The sequence below is a fragment of the Mesoplodon bidens genome (genome assembly GCF_964165515.1).
Source record: "Mesoplodon bidens genome assembly, chromosome: 9".
Lineage (NCBI taxonomy): Eukaryota > Metazoa > Chordata > Mammalia > Artiodactyla > Ziphiidae > Mesoplodon > Mesoplodon bidens.
The window spans coordinates 65378661-65404971 of NC_138166.1; the positions used below are offsets into that span (position 1 = coordinate 65378661).

The 26311-nt window shown below is 36.8% G+C and overlaps 1 protein-coding gene across 7 annotated transcripts in view; it reads right to left on the reverse strand.

Annotated features, from left to right (window-relative positions):
* MATCAP2 (microtubule associated tyrosine carboxypeptidase 2) overlaps window positions 1-26311 on the reverse strand; it is a gene marked incomplete at its 5' end in the record, with an annotated part of 96218 nt that overhangs the window by 37428 nt on the left and 32479 nt on the right. For all 7 annotated transcript variants that reach the window (XM_081244573.1, XM_081244569.1, XM_081244567.1 and 4 more), the window contains 3 exons: window positions 8962-9267; window positions 9817-9949; window positions 10706-10849. In XM_081244573.1, coding sequence (XP_081100699.1) covers window positions 8962-9267; window positions 9817-9949; window positions 10706-10849 — 583 coding nt within the window. The remainder of the gene's footprint in view (window positions 1-8961; window positions 9268-9816; window positions 9950-10705; window positions 10850-26311) is intronic.

Below are 26311 nucleotides of genomic sequence, written 5' to 3' on the forward strand. Positions count from 1 at the left end.
GGGCCCGTGAGCCATGGCCGCTGAGCCTGCGCATCTGGAGCCTGTGCTCCACAATGGGAGAGGTCACAACAGTGAGAGGCCTGCGTACCGCAAAAAAAAAAAAAAAAGGGCAGAAGACTGAAACAGACATTTCTCCAAAGACAGACAGATGGCCACAAGGCACATGGAGAGACGCTCAACTTTGCTAATCATTAGATAAATGCAAATCAAAACTACAATGAGATATCACCTCACACCAGTCAGAATGGCCATCATCAAAAATGTACAAACATGGGATCCAGAACTCGACTTCCTGTATATGTAAAATAAAACAGCTGAATAGAACCTGAAAAAAAAAATCTACAAACAATAAATGCTGAAGAGGGTGTTGAGAAGAGAACCCTCCTAGACTGTAGGTGGGAATGTAAATTGGTACAGCCACTATGGAGAACACTATGGAAGTTCCTTAAAAAAATGAAAAATAGAGCTACTATATGATACAGCAATGCCACTCCTGGGCACATATCTGGCAAAAACCACGGTTTGAAAGGATACACGCACCCCAATGTTCATTGCCGCACTGCTTACAGTAACCAAGACATGGAAGCAACCTAAATGTCCATCAACAGAAGAGTGGATAAAAAGGATGTGGTAAATATGTCCAATGGAATATTCAGCCATTAAAAAGAATGAAATAATGCCACTGGCAGCAACATGAATGGACCTGGAGATGATCATACTTTGTGAAGTCAGTCAGACAGAGAAAGACAAATATATTGTGATGTCACTATATGGGGAATCAAGAAAATGATACAAATAAAGTTATTTCCAAACAGAAACAGATTCACAGACTGAGAATACAAACTTATGGTTAACAAAGGGGAACCGTAGGGGGCAGGGATAAACTAGCAGTTTGGGACTGACATATATACACTACAATAATGAAAATAAATAACCAACAAGGGCCTACTGTATAGCAAAGGGAACTGTGGTCAAATTCTGTAATAACTAAGTGAGTAAAGAACTTTAAAAAGGATAAATGTATACGTATAACTGAAGCACTTCACTGTACACCTGAAACTAACAACATTGTTAACCAACTATGCTCCAATATAAAATAAATATTAAAATTCTTTTAAAAAAACAGAAAATCAATCAGTATGATGAGAAACAAAAAATACGGTGTTCAAGATCTCTCCCTATTAAAAGTGGCTAAAGGGACATTGCCACCAAAACTAATGCATGAACCCTGATTGGACCTAGATTTTTTTTTTTAACACCTATAAAGACATTTTTGGAACAGTTGGGGAAATTTAAATACCGTATATGGGGTAGTTGATATTGCTGAATTACCACTCACTTTCTTAAGTATGATAATGATACTGTTTTAAGTAGAAGAGAATGCTTTTAGTCTAGGAGATGCATGCTCAAGTTTTTAAGGAATGAAATGCCAAGTGTACAACTTGCTTTTAAAAAGTCACAGAGAATAGCATCAAGAAAGTGAAAAGACTACAGAGTAGTAGAAAATATTTGTAAATGATTATCTGACAAGAGATTTTTATCTAGAATACACAAAAAACTCTTACACCTCAATAATAAAAAGTAAACCAATTAAAAATGGGTAAATGATCTAAACAGACGGTTCTCCAAAGAAAATACATAAATAGCCAGTAATCACATGAAAAGATACTCAACATCACTAGTCACCAGGAAAATTCAAATCTAAACCAGAATGAGTTAACCACTTCACACCCACTAGGGATGGTTATAATATTAATTTAAAAAATGAAAATAGTAGGTGTTGGTGAGGATTTGGAGAAACAGAAATCGTCATACACTGCAGTGGGAATGTAAAATATTGCATTCACTTTGGAAACGGTGGCAGTTCCTCAAAAGGTTGAGCACAGAGTTATCATATAACCCCCAAATTCAACTCCTAAGCATATACTCAAGAAAATTACCAGCATAAACTTATGAATGAAGGCTCATAATAGCATTATTCATAATAGCCAAAAAGTGGAAACAACCCAAATGCCCATTAACTGGTGAAAGGATAAATAAAAGGTGTCATAGCAATGCACTGGATTATTATTCAGCAATAAAAAGGACTGATACACTGATACATGCTACAATATGAACAAACTTTAAAAATATTATGCTAAGTAAAAATAAATAAATAAATAAATATTATGCTAAGTAAAAGAAGCCAGCCACAAAGGATCACATATTATATGATTTCATTTGAAATGTTCAAAACAGGCAAAACTAATAAAAGCAGATTAATGGTTATTTATCACTAGGAGCAATGGGGAGAGAGAACAGGTAACGACTGCTAATGGGTACAAATTTCTTTTTGGGTGATGAGACGTTCTGAATTAGATAGTGGTGTTGGCTGCGCAACTCCACAAATATTATAAAAATCACTAAACTGTACATTTTAAATGGGTGAATTATATGTCATGTGAATTATATATCTCAATAAAGCTGTTTTTAAAGTCAGAGAGGAAGAGAGAAAGCAAAAATGGCAAAATATTAACAATTGGTGAATCCAGAGGAAGAGTATAGAAGTGTTAATTCTTTCATTATTTTCCTATTTCTGTAGGTTTGAAAATTTTCAAAATGAGATTGGAAAAATAATGCTAACAAAATGTGGTTTGCGAAAACTAGCATTGATCTCGAGTAACAAAGGTTTAATTTTTTATAGTTGAGTGGATTCTCTGATGGGAAGATTAGGATATATCCAAAATCAATAGACAATTACCAGTCCTGCATCCAGTGAGCCGGGCACGGAGCCGCCCACTTGCACTGTGCTCACCGCAGCTGAACCCAGCTCCTGCAGGAGCCAAATGGAGAGCGGGGATCGTGAGCCCCGGCCAGAGCGAGTGTGCACGGCCGCCGCTGAGTCGGCACCTGGAGGACATGGAGAAATGGATGGAAGATAAGAGCAAAGAGAGACTTAGGCTTAAAAGCAGGTTGCTTGCTGCTTGAGGGCCAAATGCAAGTTTGAACTCTGTTCTCAGAAGACACAAGGGACTCCTTTCCTAAGCCTGTAAATAAGCCCTGCCCTTGGTGCCTAAGGAAGGGGTTAGTGAAAGTCAGCCTGAGAGTCAACTAACTCCTGAACAATCGACAGTAAGACACTGGAACTCATCAAAAAAGATACCCCACATCCAAAGACAAAGGAGAAGCCACAATGAGACAGTATGAGGGGAGCAATCACAATAAAATCAAATCCCATAACTGCTGAGTGGGTGACTCACAAACTGGAGAACACTTACACCACAGAAGTCCACCCACTGGAGTGAAGGTTCTCAGCCCCACGTCAGGCTTCCCAACCTGGGGGTCCAGCAACGGGAAGAGAAATTCCTAGAGAATCATACTTTGAAGGCTAGCGGAATTTGACTGCAGGACTTCAACAGGACTGGGGGAAACAAAGACTCCACTCTTGGAGGGCACACACAAAGTAGGGTGTGCATCTGGACCCAGCGGAAGGAGCAGTGACCCCAAAAGAGACTGATCCAGACCTTCGTGCTAGTGTTGGAGGGTCTCCTGCAGAGGCGGTGGGTAGCTTTGTCTCACTGTGAGGACAAGGACACTGGCAGCAGAAGTTCTGGGAAGTACTCTTTGGTGTGAGCCCTCCCAGAGTCTGCCATTAGCCCCACCAAAGATGCTCAGGCCAAACAACCAACAGGGAGGGAACCCAGCCCCCCATCAGCAGACAAGTGGATTAAAGTTTTACTGAGCTCTGCCTAGCAGAGCAACAGCCAACACTACCCACCACAGTCCCTCCCAACAGGAAACTTGCTCAAGCCTCTTAGATAGCCTCATCCACCAGACAGCAGACAGCAGAAGCAAGAACTACAATCCTGCAGCCTGTGGAACAAAAAACACATTCACAGAAAGATATACAAGATGGAAATGCAGAGGGCTATGTACCAGATGAAGGAACAATATAAAACCCCAGGAAAACAATGAAATGAAGTGGAGATAGACAACCTTCCAGAAAAAGTATTGAGAATAATGATAGTGAAGATGATTTAGGACCTTGGAAAAATGGAGGCAAAGATCGAGATGATGCAAGAAATGTTTAACAAAGACCTAGAAGAATTAAACAACAAACACTTAGAAGAATTAAAGAACAAACAAAGAGATGAACAATACAATAACTGAAATGAAAAATACACTAGAAGGAATCAATAGTAGAATAACTGAGGCAGAAGAACGGATAAGTGACCTGGAAGACAGAATGGTGGAATTCACTGCTGCAGAAGAGAATAAAGAAAAAAGAATGAAAAGAAATGAAGACAGACTAAGAGACCTCTGGGACAACATTAAATGCAACAACATTCACATTATAGGGTCCCAGAAGGAGGAGAGAGAGAGAAAGGACCCAAGAAAATATTTGAAGAGATACAGTCGAAAACTTCCTTAATATGGGAAAGGATATAGCTACCTAAACCCAGGAAGTGCAGACAGTCCCATACAGGATAAACCCAAGGAGAAACACGTCGAGACACATAGTAATCAAACTGGAAAAAATTAAAGACAAACAAAAATTACTGAAAGCATCAAGGGAAAAAACAACAAATAACATACAAGGGAACTCCCATAAGGTTAACAGCTGATTTCTCAGCAGAAACTCTACAAACCAGAAGGGAGTGGCATGATACATTTAAAGTGACGAAAGGGAAGAAACTACAACCGAGATTACTCTACCAGGCAAGGATCTCATTCAGATTCCATGGAGAAATCAAAAGCTTTACAGACAAGCAAAAGCTAAGAGAATTCAGCACCACCAAACCAGCTCTACAACAAATGCTAAAGGAACTTCTTTAAGTGGGAAACACAAGTAAAGGACCTACAATAACAAACACAAAACAATTAAGAAAATGGTAATAGGAACATACATATCGAAATTACCTTAAACGTGAATGGATTAAATGCTCCAACCAAAAGACACAAGCTCGCTGAATGGATACAAAAACAATACCCATTTATGTGCTGTCTCCAAGAGACTACATACCCAGGGACACATACAGGCTTAAAGTGAGGGGATGGAAAAAGATATTCCCTGCAAATGGAAATCAAAAGAAAGCTGGAGTAGCAATACTCATGCCAGATAAAATAGACTTTAAAATAAAGAATGTTACAAGAGGCAAGGAAGAACACTACATAATGATCAAGGGATCAATCCAAGAAGAAGATATAACAATTATAAACATATATGCACCCAACATAGGAGCACCTCAATACGTAAAGCAACTGCTAACAGCTATAGAAGAGGAAATCGATATTAACCCAATAATAGCGGGAGACTTTAACACCTCACTCACACCAATGGACAAATCATCCAAACAGAAAATTAATATGGAAACACAAGCTTTAAATGACACAATAGACTAGATAGATTTAATTGATATTTATAGGACATTCCATCCAAAAACAGCAGATTACACTTTCTTCTCAAGTGCGCACGGAACATTGTCCAGGATAGATCACATCTTGGGTCACAAATCAAGCCTCAGTAAATTTAAAAAAACTGAAATCATATAAAGTATCTTTTCTGACCACAACGCTATGAGAGTAGAAAACAATTATAGGGAAAAAAACATAAACAACACAAAAACCTGGAGGCTAAACAATACGTTACTAAATAACCAAGAGATCACAGAAGAAATCAAAGAGGAAATCAAAAAGTACCTAGAGACAAATGACAATAAAAACAACGATCCAAAACCTATGGGATACAGCAAAAACAGTTGTAAGAGGGAAGTTTATAGCAATACAAGCCTACCTCAAGAAACAAGAAAAGTCTCAAATAAACAATCTAAACTTACACCTAAAGGAACTGGAGAGAGAAGAACAAACAAAACCTAAAGTTAGGAGAAGGAAAGAAATAAAGATCAGAGCAGAAATATATGAAATAGAAACAAACAAAACAATAGCAAAGATCAATAAAACTAAAAGCTGCTTCTTTGAGAAGATAAATAAAATTGATAAACCATTAGCCAGGCTCATCAAGAAAAAAGGAGAAGACTCAAATCAATAGAATTAGAAATGGAAAAGGAGAAGTAACAACTGACACTGCAGAAATACAAAAGATCATGAGAGATTACTACAAGCAACTCTATGCCAATAAAATGGACAACCTGGAAGAAATGGACAAATTTTTAGAAAAGCACAACCTTCTGAGGCTGAACCAGGAAGAAATAGAAAATATAAACAGACCATTCACAAGTAATGAAATTGAGACTGCGATTAAAAATCTTCCAACAAACAAAAGCCCAGGACCAGATGGCTTCACAGGCGAATTCTATCAAACATTTAGAGAAGAGCTAACACCTATCCTTCTCAAAGTCTTCCAAAATACAGCAGAGGGAGGAACACTCCCAAACTCATTCTACGAGGCCACTATCACCCTGATACCAAAACCAGACAAAGATGTCACAAAGAAAGAAAACTACAGACCAATATCACTGATGAACACAGATGCAAAAATCCTCAACTAAATACTAGCAAACAGAATCCAAAAACACATTAAAAGGATCATACACCATGATCAAGTGGGATTTAACCCAGGGATGCAAGGATTCTTCAGTATACACAAATCAATCAATGTGATACACCATATTAACAAACTGAAGAATAAAAACCATATGATCATCTCAATAGATGCAGAAAAAGCTTTTAACAAAATTCAACAACCATTTATGATAAAAACTCTCCAGAAAGTGGGCAGAGAGGGAACCTACCTCAACATAATAAAGGCCACATATGACCAACCCACAGCCAACATCATTCTCAATGGTGAAAAACTGAAAGCATTTCCTCTAAGATCAGGAACAAGACAAGGATGTCCACTCTCACCACTATTATTCAACACAGTTTTGGAAGTCCTAGCCATGGCAATCAGAGAAGATAAAGAAATAAAAGGAATACAAATTGGAAAAGAAGAAGTAAAACTGTCACTGTTTGCAGATGACATGGTACTCTACATAGAGAATCCTAAAGATACCACCAGAAAATTACTAGAGCTAATCAATGAATCTGGTAGAGTTGCAGGATACAAAATTAATGCACAGAAATCTCCTACATTCCTATACACTAATGATGCAAAATCTGAAAGAGAAATTAAGAAAACACTCCCATTTACCACTGCAACAAAAAGAATAAAATTCCTAGGAATAAACCTACCTAGGGAGACAAAAGACCTGTATGCAGAAAACTATAAGACACTGATGAAAGAAACTAAAGATGATACAAACAGATGGAGAGATATATCGTATTCTTGGATTGGAGAATCAACATCGTGAAAATGACTATACTACCCAAAGCAATCTACAGATTCAGTTAAATCCCTATCAAACTACCAATGGCATTTTTCAGAGACCTAGAACAAAAAATTTCACAATTTGTATGGAAACACAAAAGACCCCAAATAGACAAAGCAATCTTGAGAACGAAAAATGGAGCTGGAGGAATCAGGCTCCTGGACTTCAGACTATACTACAAAGCTACAGTAATCAAGACAGTGTGGTAATGGCCCAAAAACAGAAATATAGATCAATAGAACAGCATAGAAATCCCAGAGATAAACCCACACACATATGGTCAACTAATCTATGACAAAGGAGGCAAGGATATACAATGGAGAAAAGACAGCCTCTTCAATAAGTGGTGTTGGGAAAACTGGACAGCTACATGTAAAAGAATGAAATCAGAACACTCCCTAACATCGTACACAAAAATAAATTCATAATGGATTAGAGACCTAAATGTAAGACCGGACACTATAAAACTCTTAGAGGAAAACATAGGAAGAACACTCTGTCACATAAATCACAGCAAGATCTTTTTTGATCCACCTCCTAGGGTAATGGAAATAAAAACAAAAATAAGCTAATGGGACCTAATGAAACTTCAAAGCATTTGCACAGCAAAAGAAACCATAAACAAATGAAAAGACAACCCTCACAATGGAAGAAAATATTTGCAAATGAAGCAACTGACAAAGGATTAACCTCCAAAATTTACAAGCAGCTCATGCAGCTCAATATTAAAAAAACAAACAACCCAATCCAAAAATGGGCAGAAGACCTAAACAGACATTTCTCCAAAGAAGACATTCAGATGGCAAAGATGCACATGAAAAGCTGCTCAAGATCACTAATTATTAGAGACAATGCAAATCAAAACTACAATGAGGTATCACCTCACACCAGTTAGAATGGGCATCATCAAAAAATCTACAAACAACATATGCTGGAGAGGGTGTGGGGAAAAGGGAACCCTCTTGCACTGTTGGTGGGAATGTAAATTGGTACAACCATTATGGAGAACAGTATGGAAGTTCCTTAAAAAACTAAAAATAGAATTACCATATGACCCACCAATCACACTACTGGGCATATACCCACAGAAAACTATAATTCAAAAAGACACATGCACCCCAATGTTCATTGCAGCACTATTTACAATCGCCCGGTCATGGAAGCAACCTAAATGCCCATCAACAGATGAATGGATAAAGAAAATGTGGTACATATATACAATGGAATATTACTCAGCTATAAAAAGGAATGAAATTGGGTCATTTGTAGAGACGTGGATCAATCTAGAGACTGTCATACAGAGTGAAGTAAGAAAGAGAAAAACAAATATCGTATATTAACACATATATGTGGAACTTAGAAAAATGGTAGAAAGGAACCAGTCTGCAGGGCAGAAATTGAGACAGATGTAGAGAACAAACGTATGGACACCAAGGAGGGAAAGCGGCACAAGGGTGGTGGTGGTGGTGTGATGAATTGGGAGATTGGGATTGACATATATACACTAATATGTATAAAATGGATAACTAGTGAGAACCTGCTCTTTTAGGAAATAAAATTCTGCTGTTTTATAAAATAAAATTCAAAAATTCAAAAAAAAAAAAGACAATTACCCAATAAATCAGAAAATCTACTGTCAAGGGACACACACCTGGTTGGGAGGTATCAGTCCATCCCCTCTTGGCTCGTACACAATAATCCCATCTTGTATTGGGGTCCTTGACAAACTTTCCAATATCTTTGAATAATGCACAAAAAGACATGTGGCTGGCTCGATAAACAGTGTAGTAGAGGAGGGCAGCCCTCCATAAAAAGGGGTCTTTTCTAAACAGGACACTGTGAATACTTGCCAGTCCTTCCTCTGTGGGATTGTTTGGCTTTAGGTCATGTTTTTTACGGCCAGTCCAACTGTTCCATGGCTGCTGAAGGTTGTTAATACCTCGAAAATAATGTGTGCCTATGGAGAAGAAAAGGCACATGAAAAGTAAGAAATGCCATTCTTATTTTAATTCTTTTCCAAAAAAAGATTCTACCAACAGTTTGAAAACAAAATTGATGTGTACCTACAAATCAAAACAAAGTAGAAAATGATCTGACACTAATGCCCTTTGGTTTGAAGGAGTACACAGCCTTCAGAAGGATTACATGTCTCATTAGAAGAGGTATAACTTTTACAGCAATTTATTTTCTTTTTAAGAGTCGAATTATAGACTTGATATTTGAAAAGAATCTTAGAGATCACTTAATTCAATTCCCTTAGTTGAAGATGGGGGAACTGAAATCCAGAGGAGTTAAGTGACTCTCCAAGCTTAATACAGCTATACGGGACACTAAAAAATCTAATTTGAAATGAGACATTAATATCTTAGCTTTAGTTCAACTGACACCTAACAATTTCATTACTTTTTGCCAAATATTACTAAGAAAAAATGCATTATGAATGAACAAGTCCTTGAAGTAATTTCTGCTATTACAACTGAATAAATGGAGAAGGGTTGCCCCCTACCTATTTCATGCCTCAGCATTCCTTCCAGCCAATGCTCACGTGCAGTGCAAACATTGATGGTCAGTGTTGGACATCCATTTACTACTGTCATGGAAGCTCGGGAAAGCAGGTCCTCAGTGAGATGAACTACAATCTAAAGAGCAAGAGTTAAAAAAATATATTTTTTTATATATATAAATTTATATATATATATATAATATATTAAAATAAATTATATATATTAAATATATATATATATATATAAAAGACAAAACATAGAAGGCAGGGGGTGAAAGTTTTCACAGAAAACAATGGACCCATAAGTTAACACCTTTTTCTTTTGTTTATACCATCTTGAATCTCCCAGAAACCAAGAAGATGAAATGCAGACCCTTGCAATTTTGAGCCTTTGGGAACTCAAGAACCTTTACTGGATTGAAAGAAAAGTAGATAGCTGTGCGGAGGAAGACACAGAGAACTGAAATTGTGCCTCTGCAGTGCTCTCAAATATAGTTCCCCGGGCTGGAATAATGCAAAGGAAGGTACAGGAGCCAGAGTCCTGGTCACTGCTGGGCCAAAGCTTATTTTGAGGCGGAACACTAGGAACTCGACATTAATAAGAGAAGTCGCTGTGCCAAATCTCTTCATTAATAATTTTCATAAGCCAATTCACATAATCCTACAAGCTATACAAAAATGGTAGTAAGAAAAAAGGAAAAACAGAAAAAAATGAACATTAACAATTCAATGCAACAAAAACTTAGACTTATATATAGTAAGAAATCTGGGTGACTTATTTAATGAGTAAAATAGTGTTGGGAAAACAAAACCTGCAGAAAAAACAAACACGTGGCAGTGACTGAGAGTTAAAATGCTCAATCAAATTGTCATGCTCACTCATGATTCATACCTCACCCATGCAGCCTTCTTTCATCATGTATTTCCTAACATGACTCCAGATTCGAGTTTTAGATAGCAGGCTACCACCGGTGGCCTGTTCAAATTTTTCATAGCTTCCATACTTTTGTAAAGTCAGTTCCATAATATTGATGGACTGTAAAAGAAACAGAGATAATGAAAGTAAACAGCCTCCTATTACTTCGACATGAGTAATGACCTAGTTATATTCTTATTTATCATGACTTGTTCTGTGTTTACTGATTTCCAAATTAAATTGCAGCTACGGTAACATATTTTTCTAATCCTAAACAGCTTTCATTCATTTTCATAAATTTTTACAAACACCTGTGTACGTACTTATTTCTTAACATGGGATAAAGGCTCAAGCACTGCACAACTGTCAACATCTAACAGGCTGAGAAGCTAAGGCAGAGTTCTCAGTTTCTCTTGGCTTCTCTAAGACCATCCAGTGGTTTTGCAGGAGAACTCAGAAGGTATGTCTCCAGACTAATTACTAGAATATAATTACCATTTGGATAAAGAAAAAAATTCCCAATTTTTAAGAACACACAGAAGAATCAACCATTCTTTTGTGATGATCCTATAGAACCTGATGTTTTCCTGGGCTACAACTCTTTGGCAGAAACACATAGTCTCAACATTACTAAAAACACTTTTATCTTTCATTCTGGGCAGGGTACTATCTACTTTTCATTCTTCATAAATTTTCATATCAAAAGAATATGAAAGTTGAGATCTTTTTCTCTAAGCACAAATATATAAAAAGGAAGACTAAAAAAACTGGTAACAAATCACAGATCATCAGTATCTATGGGAAAGCCACAAAAAAAGGAAAACATAAGGAAGGAAAATGCTATTCAAAGGTCTTTTGGGAAAAAGCTAGAAAATTCAAATATATCTTATATGAATGGTGACAGAAGCTAGAAAATTCAGATACCTGATATTATATTAAGCCTATGCTTTCTAGCTGTTGTCAGACTAGTAAAGAGATTAAAAGTACAAGCTCTAGAGTCAGACGACCTGAGCTGACATCCTGGCTCTGCCACCTTCTGGTTGTGTGACTCTGGGCAAGTCACTAAACTTGTTACCAAGCCTCCTCATTAGTAAATGGGGTAACAACAATAATGTCTACTGCATGGTTTTGTTGAGAAAATTTAGCCAAACTTTGTAAAGCACAGTGTCAGACATAAGTAGTCAATACATGTCAATTACTACTTCATCATCAACAGTATGTTACCATTCTTTATAAATACCACTGTAGATGACATGCCCAACACAAAAACTACAGTAAAACTCATGTGCTACAAGTTATAAGTAAATATATATATCCCCACAGGAAAAATATGTATTACTAATAAACTAGAGTGAATCATAAAGTTATCATAACAAGAAATGGCTTCAACAAGTTTGCCTGGCTTGCATTCCCAAAGTTGCTATTAAAAGCCTTGATATTCAAAATGTGGTCGAAAAGCCAGCAGCATTGGCACTGGCATTGTCCTGGAAGCTGGCTTCAAATTTGGAATTTTGCCTGCCTCCAAACTACATGCATACTGAATCAGAATCTGCATTTTAACAAGATTCCCCAGGTGATTCATATGCACAGTAGAAAGCCAGAAGGATCTCAGAGAATGGGAACACAGCAAATACCCCAGAGACTAGTTTATTTATATGACAACTAGGATAATTAAAAGAACAAATTAGCACATAATTAAAAGCCCATTTAGCAGATTAGCTAAGGTATTTGCATACACCAGTCTAATGGTCACTAGTCATCAATATATCAGAGTTAGAAGAATCTGAGAAATTTTGCCTTAATTCCATAAGAGACAGAAGTGGTACCTTCTATACTGAACTTATAATTAGACCTAAAAAAAGTTAAAGAAATTTTTTATTATAACTTCTGTGTATGGGTTTTTTAAAGTATGTACTTAACTTAGGATAAAACTAGCTTTTCTAGCATATGCTTACTCAGTAGGAAAATGTGGTTATCTGGTTACTATTTATTATAACAGTCTAGAGACTTTAGAAAAACTTAAATACAGGTGACCCTTGTTATCATCAATAAATGGTCCTTAGTAGAAGGCTATTAAGTATTCACACTCATAATAAGTATTCATTCATATTCATAATAGGGAACAAAGATTTGATTGAAAATTTATCCTGAAAAAGTACCCTATAAGATTAAAAAAAATTACCTTGGCAGTTTAACAACACTGAGGCAACCTTTATACCTATCAACTAATTATTAGATAATCAAAGAATGAATAAAAATAGCGGGAGTTTTTTTTGGGGGGATGTAATTTTTCTATCAAAATGATATGCAATAGCACATCATTTTCCATTGCGTGACTTACACGGCACCATCATGGCAGCAATCCTTCATGAGAGCTACATGGATGTTCCCAAAAGCTTATCTTAATATGTCATGTACAGTCATTCTTCACTGAAGTGCCCATCCTGTTGTCATCTCTAGATATTTTTCTTTATTAGTTTTTCAACTGGTCCAACCTAGACAAATTTGTCAGTGACCACACAGATCTCCAGTATCCTTCACTGACCTCCCAATCCATCTGCATTAAATAGACCCCAGCACAGAGAGAGAGACCGTCGTTGGATAGGTGAATAAATTCAAGTTTTAAGAGAGGTCAGGAATGTTCAGCGGTTACTTCATCAGTGAACATTTTTGTGTTACAACAATTTCTGCTTCCTTATGCAACCTCTTGCAGGCAACAAAAATTTTACAGGTATGATCTCAATTTTCGGGAAAAAAAAAGGCAATAAGCAATTTTTAAAAAGCACAAGGAAGCCTGGAAGGATATACCCAAAGGCTACATGACATCATGTTCATGTTTGAGAAGGGATAATGTGTTGCACTGATGTTTAATTATTTGCACTATACAGAAGTTTTCAAAATGGTTTACAATATGCAAAGGAAAAAGTCATTTTTTCCAGCTTCATTGAGGTATGTTGACAGATAAAAATTGTATATATTTAGGTTCTACAATCAGGTGTTTAAGGTGTACAATGCGATGACTTAATATGTGTATACACTATGAAATGATTACTACAATCAAGTTAATTTACAAATCCATCACCTCATATAGTTACATTTTTTTAATGTGGTGGGAACATCTAAGGTCTTAGCAAATTTCAAGTATACAATATGCTATTATTACCTATAATCATCACGCTATATATTAGATACCCAGAACTTATTCAGTTTATAACTGAAAGTTGGTACCCTTTGACCCACATCTCTTTACAAGTTTTTGTTTTTACAGGAAAAAAGAATTCATCCTCTCCCCCTAGAGCTCAGAGAATCAATATCTGTATCACTTTAAGAATCAAGCTTTAGGTGGCTTCCCTGGTGGCGCAGTGGTTGAGAGTCCGCCTGCCCATGCAGGGGACACGGGTTCGTGCCCCGGTCAGGGAGGATCCCACATGCTGCGGAACGGCTGGGCCCGTGACCCATGGCCGCTGAGCCTGCGTGTCTGGAGCCTGTGTTCCACAGCGGGAGAGGCCACAACAATGAGAGGCCCGCGTACCGCAAAAAAAAAAAAAAAAAAAAAAAATCAAGCTTTCACACACCTCCGCATGGTTAACACTTTTAAGAGGCAATAAATTTTACATCAAATCTCTCTTCTCCATTAATATCATCATTTAAGTTAATCAGAAAACTACATCTCCCAATATTACTTGGTGGGAGATTCAAACAAGCAGCAGCTTGATTATTTTTCTCCAATCATCACTTTTTTTGGGGGGCCGTGCCTTGCAGCTTGCGGGATCCTAGTTCCCTGACCAGGGCTTGAAGCCGGGCCCTTGGCAGTGAAAGCCCAGAGTCCCAACAACTGACCTCCAGGGAATTCCCCAATCATCACTTTCAATTTGCCATCCAGCATATCCCTTTCTTATCTTCAAATAAACCTCAACCAATTTAACTTCCAAAAACGTTCAAGTATTAAAAGAAAAAAAAAGTCCACTTCAAGTTAATTTAACACAATTTAAAACATAAATCACATATCCAATTAAAGCTCTTTCCCCTCCCCTAGGCAGGGCCTGGCCTGAGGCCTAAAGAACCTTCACTGGGAAAAGAAGGCATAATCAGTGATTTGATTCCTTCTCATCTCTCCCCTATTTTCACGGCCTCTCTTGCCCTTCAGTATATTGATAGCTGGGAGGAAGGAACGAACAATTCCCATATAACTGGTTCAGCTGTGGTCCTCCTCCTTTGACTCTAATGCTGGGGCGGGCCTATTATAGCAGGTGCCTCCACTGCACAGCTTACTGACTAGCCTCCTTCCAACAGAATCTATGCAAGAAGCTCTCCTGGAGTGGACAACTACCAAAACTATTTCTATGAAATTTAAAAGCACAAGAGGAACAACCTAAAGATTTAACTTAATCTAATTACTATATACCCATTGCATGAAATATATGCAGTCAGTTAAAATAATGCTGACAAAAAAGAAACGCTGACAGCTTTTAATGGCATGAAAAAATATAGACATGTAAACAAAAGTATGTTAACTCAACCATGAACATTAGGCATGGAACAAGGAAAACACACTAAAATGTATTTTCCTTTTCTTTTTCCTTGAAGTATCATTGATTTACAATGTTGTGTCAGTTTCCGGTGTACAGCAAAGTGATTCAGTTACACATACATATCTATTTTTTTCAGATTCTTTTCCCTTATATGTTATTACAAAATATTGAGTATAGTTCCCTGTGCTATACAGTAGGTCCTTGTTAGTTATCTATTTTATACACAGCAGGGGAAACGCACTAAAATGTTAAAAGTCGCGACCTAGAGGTGGTGGAATTATAATAATTATTCTCTTCTCCATACTTTTCTAAGTTTCTGCACTAAACACATATTTCTTTTACAACTGGAAAATATAAAACTGCTTAAGTACCCTCTACTTTGGAATCTCCAGGCCTTTCTTTTCACTATCTAGTTACCTTCTCCCACTTGCCAGTTAGTCATTGATATCTCTTCTCCAGAGTATTTGTATTTAAAAAGGAAACACATGAAAATATTTAAAAATTCAAAAAATATCTTCTATGGTAGATTTTTAGGCAGAGCAGTTTGCTGGTAGACAGAACTGGTATGGCTCACATTCTTGAGGTCTACTCGAGCAAGCAGCCACTTCCCTCTTCCATGTGGAAATCTAGCCCCAATTTATCCATCAACATCAAATATATTCTCCTCTTCCTTCCATTTCTAAGAATAACAAATATATACAGTAAGCGATGCAACATAACAGTTTCGTTAATCAGTTTTAAAACTCCTGAAACCAGAACATCTTAATATATACCTATCCTACTGTCCAGGTCTTGGATCCCTAGTCTGCATGAATCTGACTTTGCACTTTTCCATTTTCCTACTTAGCCAACTCCTCCATCACTATGTTAGAAAATCGTATAATATAATCTACTTTTGAGTTCCATAAGAACAGTTATCAGGTGGGATGTTTCTTGCTGAAAATGGATTGAAACAGGCTACCAAACATACTTTTACCTTTTTAAAAACATTGGACCAAAAAGATTACATATTTTCCCTAAATTATGAATCAATATATTATCTCTGCTCACAAATCAATCATTCCTAAATCCTTCCTCTTTGTAAGAGAATATTTTAAAGCTTTGTATATCTTACAGGCATCAAAACAAATTGATTTTCAGAGAACTCAAACAGAGGAAATAAATGCAAAATGAGCAGTTGTTCAGTGTGAATGAAATGGTCTTATCTCTCTCCAGATCTGGATGTCATACATAATGCTACACAAAACAGAACATCAGCATTCTTCACAATGTTACTGCCAGCTCATGACTTTGAAGCATTCTTATTTTCTTCTATTAAAACAAGAGTAATCAAATTATTTTCAATAAATGGTGCTGGGACAACTGGATACAAATAAAAGAATAAAATTGGACCCCTACCACATACCATATACAAAAAATTAACTGAAAATAGATCAAAGACCTAAATGTAAGAGCTAAAGCTATAGAACTTGTAGAAGAAAGCAGATACATACATTTTCATGACCTTGGATTAGGCAGTGCTTTCCTAGATTTGTACACCAGAAGTACAAATAACAAAATAGATAAGTTGGATTTCATCCAAATTAAAAACTTTTATGCTTCAAAGGACACCATCAAGAAAGTGAAAAGACAACCCACAGGAGAAAATGTTTGCAAATCTCATACCTGAAAAGTGACATATCTAAAATATATAGAGAACTCTAACTCAATAATAAAAACACAAATAATCCAATTAAAATATGGGCAAAAGATCCAAATAGTTTTCCAAAGAAGATATACAAATGGCCAATAAGCACATGAAAAGATGCTCAACATCATTAGTCATCAGAGAAATGCAAGTCAAAACCACAAGATACCACTTCATACCCACTAGGATGGCTATAAAAACAAGAGTTGATTAAAAAAAAAAAAGAGTTGGTAACAATGTGGAGAAACTGGAACTCATATATGGCTGGTGGGAATGTAAAATGATGCAGTCACTTTGGAAAAGAGTCTTCCTCAAAAGGTTAGACACAGAATTCCCATATGACCCACTACTATATGATCTATGATCTCCTACCATATGACCAACTACCACATGATCTACTACTAGGTATATACCCAAGATACCTAAAAACATGTCCACACAAAAATGTGTACACAAATGTTCATAGCAGCATTGTTCATAATAGCCAAAAAGTGGAAACAACCCAAATGTCTATCAAATGGTGAATGGATAAATAAAATCTAAAATATACATACATGGAATATTATTCAACAATAAAAAGCACTGATACATGCTACTATATGGATTAATCTTGAAAACATGCTAAGTAAAAGAAGCTAGTCACAATGCACCACATATCATATGACTCCATTTATATGATATGTCCAGAACAGAAAAATCCATAGAGAGATAAAGTATCAATAGACTGATGGTTGTCTAGGGCTGGAACGGGGTGGGGCTGGGGGTATCACTTGTAATGAATACAGGGTTTTCTTTTGGGGATGATGAAATTCCTCAAATTTGATAGTGGTAATGATTGCATAATCCTAAATATATTGACAATCACTTAACTGTACACTTTAGATGGGTGAACTACATGGTATATGAATTATATCCTCATAAAGCCATCATTTAAAAAAGCAATAGCAATCAAACAGCACAGTGTAATATTTAAACCACTAATTCAGAAAAGGAAAAATCTGGATATAAAACTTACAGCACTGTCCTGTATGATATAACAAACTTTCTGAAAAATCTCAACACTGTTTAGTAATCTACTTTTGGTTGACTTGCTGATTCTGTTTGCTGTTTAGCAATTTGGAAATCTGACCATCAATCACAAGTCACTTCACAGTCATGTGCTAAAAACCTATTTCCCTTTTCAAATGCAGTTTTCACTCAGTGAAAAACTATATACAATAGGGACACTAATACGATATGAGTCTGGGTGATACTGTGGAAAGACTAGAAGTCAAAAGATCTGGTTTTACGTTGGTGCCCTACCTTTTACTGACTGTGTGATCTTAGGTATGTCATTTTACCTTTCTCAGGTTTAGTTTCTTCAGTGGCAAAGTGGAGATGAAAATCTTTGTGCTACTTACCTCACAGGGTTGGTGTGAGGATGAAATCAGAGATAGAGACAGGGAGTAAAAGATGGGGGAGGAGAGAGAGAGAAAATGAGAAACTATGAATGTGTTTTATAGTCTGTTTCCCAAATGACTGTATGCAGTATTTAAGGTAATTGATTTGACCTGTATTCAATCCCAACGCTCTCTTCATTCCTCTCATTTTTAGTAAATTCTAATATCTAGAACTCTGACCCTCTTCACCCCCCAAATACTGAATAACCCCTAGGAGATCACATAGTCCTTTTCTTTAAGCCAGTGTTTTCCAAACTGTTTTTTTTTTGGAAAAGTGGTTGACGAGATAGTATTTTTAAAAAGGTCCCATGGCCAAATGTGTTTGGACTAAACAAAGTGAAACAAGACTCTTCTAAGCCTTTATTATGATACTACATGTGGTGAATATAACAGTTTGTGTTTTCTACCTTATACGGCCATCTTTTTCTCATGCAGTATTCCTCAGAACAGTTTGAAAATGCTTACTTCAGATAAGGATGAGGTACACACACATTCTGGTACTTTGAGATTCCCAGAATGAAATAAAAAATTCAAAATATTGAATGAATTTTTCAATGGTGGCTATTTCTTCTTGGTAGCAAACTAGATATATAAAGATTTGGATTACTCAATCAGGTCTTTAGGCCTCCATTTAAGGTACTGTAGCCACAAAATGATGGGACACTAGAGCAGTCGTTACACACTCAAATACCTTCAGCTGCAAGCAGTAACCTCTCTGTAAAGCTACTGAGTATATGACATCCGGGAGAGGAAACAGAAGAGCATTCTTATATACCAATGTTTTAAAAAAACACTGAGCTGACCCCCCCTCTCCCCCAAAAAAAACAGATGTGCAAGCTGAACTTGACCCTTGAGCCACAAATTTGGATCCACTGTTTGCAGACTACTTTACTAAATTTCTAGCATACCATTAATAAGGATCATTCATTCACTCATCTCTATGGTTACCTTCTTTGTGCCAATCACTGCTTTTATTTATATATTTTAGAATCTAAGTCCCTGTCTGACCATTAGACAGAGATTACATTGAAATTAACATAATTTAATAATACCCTGTTGGATATATGAATAAAGTGTTGTGAAAACATAGAGAAAGGTAAACTGAAGTGGGGGCATAGAGGAAATAGACGGCATTCCAGGTAAAAGGGGATAATATTGTCAAAAGCATACACAAAACAAAGAAAGTGAAATACACAGTTCCTACATCTCCAGCCTAGGAACAAGGAGACTCATTCATTTAGTACTAGGAACTCTGCTAGATTCTGGGAACAGGTGAAAGACATAAAATACACTTTTATAAAAGAGGTTAGTCTAATGGTAAAGGCAAAAAAAGAAACTTAAGGATGATAACAGTGTGATAAATGTCATGACAGATAATTTGCACAAGATGCTGTGGGAGTATAGAGTTGACTTTGGAAACCTCAGCATGACCCAGATAATGAAAGATCAAAGGCCTGTAGGCCATGATAAAGATTTTGGACTTTATCCTGAATTATGAGGAGCACTAAAGTTTTTCGGGAAGGAAAGTGACACAATCAGATTTGTACCTTAGACACTGACAGCAACGTGGAGAGCAGGAGAAACTGAAGCAAAAACACTTTTGCCAGTAGTTCAGTTTTCTATAAGACAGACTGCAAACTATGACCAGATTATAATAAAGAGAAAAATGTTTCAATAAATTATATTCTACATATGCAGAACCTAGGAAATAGATTCAAGAAATTGAGTCTGCCTTCAATGACGGAACAAATGAAAGTACACAGTGGGACAAAGAAAAATGTCACTTGCAGCCATCCCCCCATTCCCTTTTCCCCCTTCTGCACATTTGTGTCATCAGGGTTGGGGGTAGTTTGGATGTATACAATGATAAGTGGGAAAGTGATAGGGTAACTGCTACCAGGCAAAGATATTCATAAATAGCTTAGTACTGCAAACTCTTCTTTCACTACCTACAAGGAAGAAGCAGACATTCAAACTGTTTTGGAGGAAAAACCCTGTTAAGATAAGAACCTGAGAGTGCACGTTAGGCAAGTTTTCAAAGGCAAATCAATGAAGTGTTGTTTCAAAGAGTCATCAAGGTCATGCCTTCTTCCAAGGACATACAATCTGATTGGGGTGTTTCCATCTCTGACTGTAAGAAAATCTTTCTTGCTATTAGGTTAAGAAATGATCTCACTTCTCCAGTTTAAGACTCACAACTACTATGGATGTACTAAACTCAAAATAATTTTATAGCTTTAATGTATCTGGGAAAAGTCTGTGATCTGCTAAGCAAAAAATCAAGTCACCTAGGGAGAGGTATAGTTTAAAGAAGCCTTGCTTTTCCCTCCCCTTCACTGTTTGGACAACTTGAAGTCTACCAAGACAAAATACCTTCAATACTAGTACAATTAAAACTTAGCCTTGGACTTCCCTGGTGGCACAGTGGTTAAGAATCTGCCTGCCAATGCAGGGGACACGGGTTCGAGCCCTGGCCCGGGAAGATCCCACATGCCGCGGAGCAACCAAGCCCGTGCGCCACAACTATTGAGCCTGCGCTCTAGAGCTTGTGAGCCATAACTACTGAGCCCGCATGCCACAACTACTGAAGCCCGCGTGCCTAGAGCCCGTGCTCCGCAACAAGAGAAGCCCCCGCAATGAAAAGCCCCCGCTCACTGCAACTAGAGAAAGCTCGTGCAGAGCAAGGAAGACCCAACGCAGCCAAGAATGAATGAATGAATGAATAAATAAATAAATAAATAAATAAAACTTAGCCTTAAAGAAATTTTATATCAAGACATACTGCTATCAGTGAAGGTATTTGATTTCCAATTGTGTTATTTCTATCAAAAAAGGAAAATGAACACTTGTCTTGCTTTAGAATACAACGTGATTTTATGTATTTATTATGCATGCATTTTAATATAACAATGAATTACCTATTCCATTTTCACTATAAACTCTAAAACCAAGACATTATTTTCTGAGGACCACAGTTAAAAGTCTTTATGTTATGCTATTATTGGCCTCAATAAAACAGAGCTTATGTTTAATAGATCTGGTCAATCAGAGGTGGCAAACTGGCAACCCAAGGGATGAATGTGGCCCACAAACAGGTTTTCATTGGTCTGAACAACCTTTGTTTGTAATAGCTGTCAACATTTACAAATTAGAAGACTTGGTATAAAATTCAGGTTACCTACCTTCTCTTAAAAATTCTGAGGGTATGATAACACTAGACCCAAACTGTAGCCCAAGTTAGATAACTGCTGGTTTTTAGTTTCCTACTGTGCCCAGCCAGCTCCCTGCAATCATTTATGATCCTGCTCAAATCCTATAGGTATGTGACCCTTGAGATAAAGTTGTATAAAGTTTGCTAACTAGGAAGAAAATCAGAATTTCCTAACATAATAAAGTTGGTCCATCTTGGTACTTACTTTGACTATCTGAACTCTATAAATGAAAATGCAATGCTATGCCACAGAATGTTATGCGTTACATTGTTTCAATGCAGGAAAAAAGTTGATGTCAGAGTTCTTTTCTCTAAATACCTCTGAGATTTTACAATAACTCTATCAAGTACCTTTTATAGCATGGACCATTAACTTCCATTCAGTAATAAAGAAATTTAGGATACTCTAATTACATAAGCAGCACAGTTTTTTTAGTTAAGTAGATGTAGGATATCTTAATATCAAATAATATCCTAATTCTTAAATAATATGGTTATGATGGAAATGGCCTTTTTGAGAGACATCAAATACCTTTAAAAAATGAACTTTTTCTTGCATCTTGCTTTCCAACTATACTGTTTCACTTGTGGATGTATCTTTTTATAAGAAATCAAGTTTACGACACTCAAAGTTTTATTAAGACAATATGCTTGAATTTGGTAAAATTATGACTTTTTATGTCTCCAAGCCGTTGGAACCCTTTCTTGCTGAGTCATATAGCGCCCCGATGACTACTCTCCTTCCCAGAAGGTGCCTTGTCTGTGCTTTCCCCTCAAGATGCTACTGGACTTTTGGTGACAAGAGTTAATTTTACAAACCAATAATGTTAATGTGTAATACCTTAGTACTAAGTTTCAGTTTCTCACATTGGGGAAGAATAGACAGGTTGCCAGAGAGAGTCCATAAGCAATTTACATTTTTCTATATTAGAATAAAGATACATTGTGAAGTTTAATGTGACATTCACATGAATTTAAGATAAAACATTTTTTTTGCTCACACCTTGATTTCCTTGGTTATTCTTTACACTTCTGCTGTTAGGTTACTGTCTTAGTAACCTTAGTTTGAAAAGTATACTCCTGAATTATCAAGGTCAATATACATTGTAGAAAGAATTGCATTGAAATGTTTTTTTCCACTAGGTTTTGTAGTTAGAGAAACAAGTTTCACTTAATTTGGAAAGTTAATTTTAACAAACCAAAATGTTTGCCAATTACGTTGAGTTAATAAAGCACTGAGGTCTGAAGTAAAAGAATTTTCAGTTAACACAGCTGGCAGAAACTCTGAGCTTTTCTGTGATTAACATGTATTCTGTGATTAACATGTAACGTGGAAGGATAGCTAAATGTTTTTACAAAATACCTGACAACTGGATACATAATATGACATGAAATGGAATCTTGATTTGATTAGCCATAGTATTTTGGGGCCTAGAACTTAGGAGAGATGTGTGTGGTCCTAGAAAGGGCTCTCAAGGATCATTTAGTCTATTTCCCTCAATATATGTACAGGGAAAATGAAGCAGACACTGTGCAATGTTTACATGAGTACATACCATGGGGGCAAAAATAAAAATAGAAACAGACATTCTGCAACATAGTGTGCAAGGGAAACCTCAGAGATCGAGTCCATCTCTCTCCTATAGAGCAAGAGTCCTAAAAATCAATCATAAGTCAAAGAATATTTTTAAAAGAAGGCAATTCCTGAATTTCTTAATTACATTTACAAGTCTAACAAACCTCTTATTTAAGACAGTAATTCTTACAAACAGTTATAAGACCCATTTCTCTATTGGCTTAGAGGGTTATATTTCAAGATATTGTAAAGATTAACAAGAACATCTTTAAGGAGTGCTTTGATATGCTAAGATGGAAGGATGAAAAAGATATTTTACTGTATGTTTCTGACATCGATTTTTTGGCAAATATATCTGCACATTTCTTCTGGTAACTACAAGTCTAACATCTGTTCTTCTTCACACTACCACTCCTCAGTACTTAATCCCCCATCTTTCCTAACTGCATCTTTTCCTCCAGAGGTTACAATATAAGATGCCTGGAACCAAATAAAAGATTTCAAAAAGCTTTCTGCTTTATAAATCACTTCAGTGGATTATTTTCACTTAGATGGTGGAATTTAAACATCACTTCCTTCTACAATCTCCATTTCATGCCACTGTTTGTGGCTTTTGCTATTGCTGTGTTTCCTACTTACTATGGCTGGTATAGCATTGCCACACCAGGAAAGCTAAGATGACTGCCCTAATGAGAACTATTTGATAGGGAGGGAACAGGGAATAATCTTTCCATTTTAGCTAATCCATACAAATATTTCCTTCCATTAATAAGGGTAATCAAAAACTGACTGTATTTGCAAATAACTATTTTGAAAAGTATAAAGTCTTAGGAATAGGAAAACAATGGATACACTACTTCACTGAAGAAATTTTTGAAAGCTCTTTTTAATTATTTTGTTTCAGTTGAAAATACCTAATTTTATCTTAACCCTCTTGTCAATACTTGGTTGTGTATACTCCACATGAAACAGAAAGGAAATACATGAAATGCAATGATGAGGACAGTGGTCAACAGAGAAAAGGTATCTACTGTGGGAGCTGTAATGGAAGGGATGTTTCTGCTTTGTTCCCTGGCAGAGTCAAAGGGGCATGAAGAGAGAAATTAGCCACCTACACGTTGTAGACAGCCTTTTGGGGGCACCCTTGTATTTGCTTCTTTCAAATACTCAGTTTACAGACTAGGCACCCAGTTTTAACTTTGCTACTCTTCCTAAGGCACTAAATAACTATTACTATGAGTTGAGATTGAAGCTGTAGCTGAAAGATGAGGATGGGTGCCTGAACAGGAAGAAGGTAAATACGCTTGTCTTAAAGCTTCCGAAAGACAGTAATCACTATTTCATAGGTGTATCACAAAAGGCAAAAAAAAAAAATCTTCCAAGTCCCTATAATCAGCTTCTACCAAAGGCATCCTTGCCAGCTAAGTGAGGCTCTTTTGACCTGGTACCCTTTGAGTGCAGGGGGTGCACTGGGGTTAGAAAAGCCTGGTTGAAACCATTTTGTGAAACAGTGGCATGCTGGAGTCCGGCCATGCTGTCTTGTCAGAGCTGACTGAATTTTTATTAATTTGCATGACAGTGATGTTACATTGCTTGAAACTGGTCCTGGTGGAAGTATTTATATTTATACCACGGAAATGGAGAGCTAGTTTGCCAACATGCCTTTGTGTGGAAGACAATAAAGTGCTTGAGAAAGACTCCTGGTTCTGCAACTTGAGATCCAAGTCAAGAAAGTGACTGCACTTCTCTAGATAGTACTAGTATTGTACCTCATAATAGGTGAAAAGTACGCAGCATACAGAGTAACGAGCAAATATTAAGCACTCTATCACTGTTAGTTATAATTTTTCATATATAGATAGTTCACATGACTTTGTCCTTAAATTTCAAAGCAATTTTAATGGAATAACAAAGGCGCAAGGGTCCTGAAAAAAAGGCAGTGTGAACAATTTCATAATAAAACAAATATGCTTTTTTTGTTCATTCTTTCCCAGCTACCCTCCATGCAACATTTCTAACTTAGCATACATTTAATTTACTTGAACTTCTAAGACAAATATCATACAACTAAAAAGTATTAGAGGAGTACTGTATTATAATGCCAAAGAAGAACCCCATGCTTATGGTAAACATCAACTCTATTGTATGAATGTAAGGCCCAGGCTCAATTTGTGAATGGCACCCCATGGAATGGTGCAACACAATGGCCCTTTATAAAGCTGTAAGAAGCCAGACCTTGTAACTGATCAGGAATCTCAAACTGACAACTAATACAGCCCATGGAGATGTTTTATTTGGACAGTACAGAGTTTTTTCTTCTTTTTCTAAAATCTGAAGGTTAGATTCCTTTAAAAAAATCAACTTAAGCCCACCACTCCCCATTTCTTATATCCAGGAAAGTCTGGAGGAAACAAGAAGCAGCTTCAAAAGAGTCTTCTCACAATGAAGTCACAGAATGCAATTAACTTCTCCAGCAACTGAGTTGTAAGAACATGTAAAGATTTGTCTACCAAAGAAACTTATTACACACTCAGTGCCCAAAGTTTTTATTATCAGCTGGTCACATAAGCACCCCTATGTCTAGCACAGTCTAAAATTCCAGACTCCCTAAAGGAAAAGAAGTATTTAACATAAAACATACTGTTTGCACAATTTAGGCACAGCAAGCTACTCTTATCATTTAGGGAAAGTTTTATTTCAGTGTAGGAAACTGTTTACCAGTCAAGTTCCCAGACGCCAGGCTCAGGTTAATCTTGCAAGTAGGCCTTTCTAAGGATGGCAGTCTCAGGCCTGTTCTGTTAACTCCTTCTGCACCCCTTTAACTTTTCTTCCCTGACAGCCAGAGGGGTAGCCTCAGCCCAGGGTCTCTACCCAACACCGCAAAGTCTTCCTTCTCTCCCCATTTACCAATCACTAATGATCCCCACTGCTCCAGTTTTGTTAACAAATAAGAACATAATTCAAACTTTACCTTATCAAGCCAAACAAAAGTTGACTTATTTCCCATATGTTATTAAATATCACTCTACCAATCAGGGCTTCCAGTTAGCAGGATCCTAGCCATAATCTACAATGAGACACCACTCCAGCTAGAGGTGGAAAATCAGTCACTTAAACTACACATTGGCTTTATCACA